At 45.4% G+C, this 6,624-nt stretch overlaps 1 protein-coding gene across 3 annotated transcripts in view; it reads left to right on the top strand.

Annotated features, from left to right (window-relative positions):
* The first annotated feature begins 722 nt into the window (after nucleotides 1-722).
* PRMT2 (protein arginine methyltransferase 2) overlaps nucleotides 723-6,624 on the top strand; it is a 38,520-nt gene continuing 32,618 nt past the window's right edge. Inside the window, exons 1-2 of one of the 3 annotated variants that reach the window (XM_039222141.1) lie at nucleotides 1,016-1,105; nucleotides 3,182-3,283. In XM_039222141.1, the coding sequence (XP_039078072.1) occupies nucleotides 3,245-3,283 (39 nt within the window). In that variant the 5' untranslated portion in view covers nucleotides 1,016-1,105; nucleotides 3,182-3,244. Of the gene's footprint in view, nucleotides 1,106-3,181; nucleotides 3,299-6,624 lie in introns of all 3 variants that reach the window. The other 2 variants (XM_039222140.1, XM_039222139.1) reach the window with 2 other exon arrangements.

The following is a 6,624-nucleotide window of genomic DNA, read 5'->3' as shown; positions in this document are numbered from 1 at the left end:
CACCCTGAGACCACCATACAGTAAGGCCACTAATGTTTTCCTGTTTACTCTTTATATCAAACTTCTAGGTGAGATGAAAACTTAAATCACTGCCTCCATTTGTCAAGTGAAAAGAATGTCAAATGGTTCTCACTTCACAGCATAGATGGGAAGGCTAACTGAATTATTACAGAAAAGCAGGAAGGAGGGCCTGCTCCAGAAAGCTGCCGTTTCTGTCACCCACAACGGGTTTCTGTTCCCCAAGCCTGGATGGGCCGCAGCCCCCGCTGCCCCCCCCTCCTGGTCCCACCCCCGCTGCTCCACCCCTAACGCGGCTCCGGCCCGCGTTGTCCCATCCCCCATCCCTGCTCGGGCCCGGCCCCGGCCGCCCCACCCTCTAGCCCAGTACGGTCCCGGTCCCCGCTGCCCTTCCCCCTAGCCGGGGCCCATCCGCGGCCCCTGCCCCTAACCGGGTACGGTCCCGGTCCCCGAGGCCCCACCCCGTAACCCGTCAGGGGCTCACAGCAGCTGCTTCACCACCAAAACTGCGCAAGGCCCCCGCAGCCCCGCCCCCCCCACCCCCCCCCCCCCCGCCCCCCCCACCCGGGTTTAGCCCTATCCCCCGCTGCCCCACCCCTAACCCCGGTCCGGCCGCCACTGCCCCACATCCGCAACCTGCGTAAGGCACCGATCTCCCCTGCCCACCGCCCCAACCAGGCTCGGGACCCGGATCCGGCTGCAACCCCACCGCCAACCCCGCCCCTACAGGAGCCTCGGCGGGGCACAGATGGGTTGCAGGGGCCCCGCGCGTGCCACTGCAGGAGGCGGGACTCGTGAAGTGCGCCTGCGCGAGGCTCTCGGCCCAGGACTGGCCCTTTCCCGAGACGGGCCTGAGCGACTGCGCCTGCGTGGGGCCGAAGACGGTGGCTCCATTCCCTGTACGGAGTGGCGAGTGCGGACTGCGCAGGCGCGGGGCGCAGGGCCTAGGGAGGGGCTCTGTCCGCGGCCGGCCTGCGCGTACTGCGCTTGCGCGGGCCGAGGGCGGCGGCTCGGGCTCTTGGAAAACGCCGTCCGCCCCTCCGCACCGGCTTGTGGACGCAGAGCTCAGCGGAGCAGGGCGGCTGAGGTAGGTTTCTCGTGGGCAGCTCGGGCGGCGGGACGGAACGGAGGTAGGCTCCTTGCCGAGCGTGTGCGTCTGTGGGCCGGCCCAGGCCTCTGTCCCCCTGAAGACCCTCGAACCTTCCCCCTTCCGTGCTGGGCGCTCCGGCGGCTGACCGCAGGCTCGGCGACTGCAGGGCCACGCCCCTCACGAGACACGCCCACCGCCCCGCGTTCTCCCCACCCTCGCCGACGGCGCGGCGCCTCTCCCCCAGCCACGCCCTCTCGGAGCGGTGCCCGCCCCCCTCGTCGGCGCGGGCCTTCGTCCTGTCTGAGCCCTCTCCCTCTCTCCTCACCTCTGGTGGCACCCCTGCGTGTGAGCCCCGCCTCTCCCCTCACATCCCCCATTCTCTCCCTTCCCACACCTCCTGTTGCCTTTGATCACAAGTGCCTGGAAATCCTGGGTCACCCCCCCCCCCCCCCGTCTGGTCAGCCCACCGGGCCCGGCCCCATCAGTTGGGCCCAGCCTCACCTTCCCTCGCCTCTTCCAGCGAACCAGCCCTGGCCCCAATGCCAGCGTTTTCCAGTGAAAATGCAATTATGTGTATTAGTATTCTTTGTTAACCTTAAAACAAAACCTGCTAGGCATTATGCCAGCAGGGCAAAATGGCAGAGAATTTAAGAATTTTTGGTATTTAAGAATGGCATAGAATTACAACCCAGGATAAGAGCCCAGGGCCTGGAGTGGGAAGTGAAGGGCCTGTCATTGGCTGGGCTGTCTAGTCTCTCATTGGCTGGGCTGTTGCTGGGGGAGGAGGAAACCCTTCCTGACGCTAGATCGGCTCTTTTTGGTGGGTCTGCGCAGCTTCGGTTGCTCGCCTCCGGACTCCGGTCTACACGACTCCGTTCTGTTAGTTTTCACATTGTAATTACAGATGCCACAAAAATAGGTATTAAGTCATGGTAAGTGTAGCATTTATTTTAAATAATTTTTATGTAAGAAAAAGCACATTCATGTTGGAGTATAGTATGGATTATACAGTCACGGGAAAAAATGAGAACTGAGAATGAAAAGGGAAAGCCTCAGTAAGATGTAGCCTTCGGATCCTGTTAGGAAACACTTGAAAGCCCCAGGTGGTGTTGACCGTGAAAATGAAACAGCCAGTTATTTTACCAGCAAAATGGGTTTATTTGGAAATGACAGAGGAATTACAATTTCGGACCTGCAAACTGCGAAAGCTACTGGCACATTTGGCTAATGTAGAAGAGGAAGGTTACTGTATATGGAGAAAAGGGGGGGCACCTGGGTGGCTCATTCGGTTGAGCATCCCACTCTTGATTTGGGCTCAGGTCATGATCCCAGGGTTGTGAGATCAAGCGCCAGGACCCCACCATGGGGCTTGGGCTGAGCGTAGAGCCTGCTTACGATTCTTTTTTTCTCCCTCTCTCCCTATAACCGCCCCCCCCCCACTTACTCTCTCAAAAAAAAAGAAAGAAAGAAAAGAAAAAGGAGGACGTTGGGAGGAGCTACTTTGGAGGAAAATGTGGGGTGGTCACCCCTTCTGATTGGCTGCGCTAAGGCTGTTTAGCTGTTTCTCATTGGCTGGGCTGCTGCCTGGGTAGGCGACCCTGCTGTGGCAGGAAAGTGAACTTTTTCCGTATGGTCTATAAGGAATGGTAGGGTGTGAGAGCTCCCCCTGCTGGTCTCAGGAATACATTTCAAATGCGGTTTCCTTGATTTTCACAGTAAGGAATTTTAATTGGAGTGAAGGCTATCAAGATTCCAAGAAAAGATCTGGCATTAATTTGTTGTTTTAAATCAATCCAGTACTCTAACAGAAACTGAGAGTGTTCATTCAGTAAATAAGGTCAGCACCTTTGTAGATTAGTGAGGAAATCATACTTAGAAGTTCATAAATTTCAAACGCTTTCTATTGCTTTCCTGAAGAATTGCATTTACAAATTTGATTTCTATTTCATTCTTTAAAAAACCCCTTTTACTTCCTTTTGGCATAGGATCTTTATCATGGACCTTAGAAATGAAGCAAACTTAATTATCATTCAGTGTAATAAAGTATTTGCACATTCTCTCTTTTTTCAAAAGTAAAAATGGAGGGGAAAATGAAACATTAAAAGCGGCAGCTATGCGGCAGATCCTAAGAGAACCATGGCAACGTCAGGTGACTGCTCCAGAAGTGAATCGCAGGTAATTTCAGGTCTGGTATGTAAGAACCTGTATTTAAAACTACAAACATTACAGAGAGCTGAGCTTAGCCACCCACCATGGGATGCTTAAATAAAGGAAATTACAGATAACATTTTGAATTGGGCATCGTAAACTCCTCCCGTGAAAACTACCTTTGGTACCTGTGCTGGTGAAGCAAGCACATTTTTTTAGTTGTTTAATAAGGTCTCAGGCATAATATCTTACAAGCTGGTGAGACACATTAGAAGCGATTTATATATTCATACTTTTTTTCTGCCTGTAATGCTCATCTAGTTTCATTCAAGTTATTAGTAAAAAAAAAAAAAAAAAAAAAAAGATTACCTTACATTTCAAGGAATGTTGATTATATAAAATTAAAAACCAAATGAATACTCAAATAATCATTTTTTAAAAATCAAACATTTTCATATCTGTGGTATCCAATTTAACATTTCTTTTTTTCTAGCCTTCTAAAGGTGGTACCGATTTCATTTGGGTTTTTATAGAGAGATTTGATTCATAGTTGTGTCATTTCATTAAGCTTTCTTAAAGTTAATCATCAAGTTTTTAATTCCATGGATGTCCTGTTCCTTTGAGAAACTTCAAAAATGTCAGAACATTTATAGAATAATATTGCAAACATTATGTACTACCACACAGAAGCGAAAACTTGTTAACAACATGTCATGTTTGCTTTAGAATGTAAATATATATACATATATGTATATATGTTGAAGGAAACCATAGATCAAGTTTGTGCCCCATCCCATTCTTCTTCCTCTGTTTCCACAGGCATATACTACTATGAATTATAAATTGATCTTTGTGCTTTCTGCACCATTTTTTAAAATGTTTTTATACCTAATATAGGCATCTTGGACCAATATATGATACTCTTTGTGTGTGCTTTTTATTATTTTTTTTTTATTTTTAAATTAAAAAAATTTTTTTATAGTTTATTTATTTTTGAGACAGAGAGAGACAGGACATGAGCAGGGGAGGGGTAGAGAGGAAGACACAGAATCCGAAACAGGCTCCAGGATCTGAGCTGCCAGCACAGAACCCGATGTGGGGCTTGAACCCACGAGCCGTGAGATCATGACCTGAGCCGAAGTCGGATGCTTAACTGACTGAGCCACCCAGGTGCCCCTGTGTGTGCTTTTTACAGTTTATTTAAGTGGCATCATATTCTGTGTCATCTGTTACTTGCCTTTTCCACTAATGTTACTTTTTTTTGTCAATTTTTTTAATGTTTATTTATTTTTGAGAGAGTGAGAGAGACAGTGCAAGCAGGGGAGGGGCAGAGAGAGGGAGACACAGAATCTGAAGCAGGCTCCAGGCTCTGAGCTGTCAGCACAGAGCCCGACACGGGGCTTGAACTCACGAACCGTGAGATCATGATCTGAGCTGTAGTCGGATGCTTGACTGACTGAGCCACCCAGGCGCCCCTCTACTAATGTTACTTTTGGTGGATTTGCCCTTAATGTGTGTAGAGCTAGTTCAGTCCTATAGCATGCTCCTGTAGCATGCTCCTCCTATGCCCAGCGCCTTTATAGATGTGTGGCAGGTCGCTTGCAGTCTCATAGTAGGTGTACACCACATTTTATTTATTTTCCTTTTTGTGGACTCTTGATGTTTCCAGTTTTTCTCTATTTCCAACAGTGCTGCAGTGAATATCCTTCTACCCATCTACTTGTGCATACGTGCTCTCGGATGTATGCCTGATAATGGCGTTGCAGGGTGAAGGGATCTCATATTTTCAGTTTTACTAGATAATGGTCAATTATTCTCTAGTTTACGGGTCTGCCAGGAGCCCACGTAGTGCTTACTAACGTTTGAGGACATCAGACTTTGAAAGTTTGCTCAATCTGATGAGTTAGAAATGGTATCTTTTTTGGTTCTTAATTGCTAGGGCATCTGTCATGGAGGTATTTCTGTACAGTTTGTATTCATCCTGTTAACAGCGCTCTTCATTACAGAAGAGATGTCTGCTATTCAAAATTTGTGTTTTTATCTTTTCTTCTCTTGATCACCTTTAAGAGGTTTTATCACTTTCATGTTTTCAAAGAACCAGATTTGTCTTTGTTGAATTTCTCTTTGTTCATCTGTTTTCTATCTTGTTGGTTTCTGCTTTTATCTTTATTTCTTTTATTCTTTGGGTTTAATTTTCTATATTTATAGCATCTTGTGATGGAAGTGTGGATCACTGATTTAAACCTTGCTTCTTTAATATATGTTTTTATAGCTATAACTTTACCTCTGACCATCATTTTGCTATACCTCACACACTTAAAGGCATTGTATTTTCATTGTTGATCACTTAAGATACTTTCTAATATGTTACAGTGGAAATTAGAAAATTTATGGGCTTTCCAAAGTGTGTTGCTTACTTTCAGACATTTAGGAATTTTTACATATCTTTTTGTTATTTAATTTTGGCTTGATTCTGTTTGGTCAGAAAAGATACTATTTAAAATGTCAGTGTTTGAAAGTTATTCAGGCCTGCTTTGTGACCTCGTCAGATAGGCTATATTGGTGAATGCTCCACATGCACATGCAAAGAGCTGTTGCTTTCCTATAAATGTCATTAAGGTCAAATGGGTTATTAGCGGTAAGTCTTTTGTGTCCTTTCTGGCTTTCTGCCCATTTGTTGTGTCAGTGACTGAGAGAGATGAGCTTCAAAAATTTCCTCTTTGATCATGGATTTGTTTTTTTAAATTTCTTTTTTAATCTATCACTTTTGCTTCATATGTTTTGAATCTGTTACTTGGTGCATACACTTAGGATAGATTTTACTTTCTAGATTGATTGACTTTTTTACATTTATGAAATCTTTCTTTTTACCTATTAATATTTCTTGCCCTGTATATATTTTGTTTTATGTTAATGCAGCTTTACCAGCTTGCATGGTACACATACACCTATATTTTGAATCTTTTTTAAATCAAAGTCCATATATTTAAAGTCTTTCTCTTATAAAGAGTCTGTAGGTATGTCATTTTTCCCGCTGTCAGGTAACTTCTGCTCTTAAATTGTAGTATTTAGTCTGCTAACATTAACATGTTGACTGGTATGGTTAAGTCTAACATCTTGCTGTTTGTTTTCTATTTCTTCTTTGCATATTCTTTGTACCTTTATTCATTCTTGCCTCCTTTTGGATTAATAAAATATTGTTTGCAATTACACATTATCTTCTCTACGGCTTTTCATGTGTAGCTTTTACTGCTATTTTAGTGGTTACCCAAGAAATTGCAATATGCATCTTTAAGCTATCTCTGTCTTTTTTTTTGACCACCTCAAAAAAAATAGTACGTGTTATATGTACACTTAAAAAAATAGTA

Source organism: Hyaena hyaena, unplaced genomic scaffold (assembly GCF_003009895.1).
Source record: "Hyaena hyaena isolate Hyena2069 unplaced genomic scaffold, ASM300989v1 scaffold_1087, whole genome shotgun sequence".
Classification (NCBI taxonomy): Eukaryota; Metazoa; Chordata; class Mammalia; order Carnivora; family Hyaenidae; genus Hyaena; species Hyaena hyaena.
The sequence above is the reverse complement of the archived record's forward strand: the minus strand, read 5'-3'. Positions and strand labels throughout refer to the sequence as shown.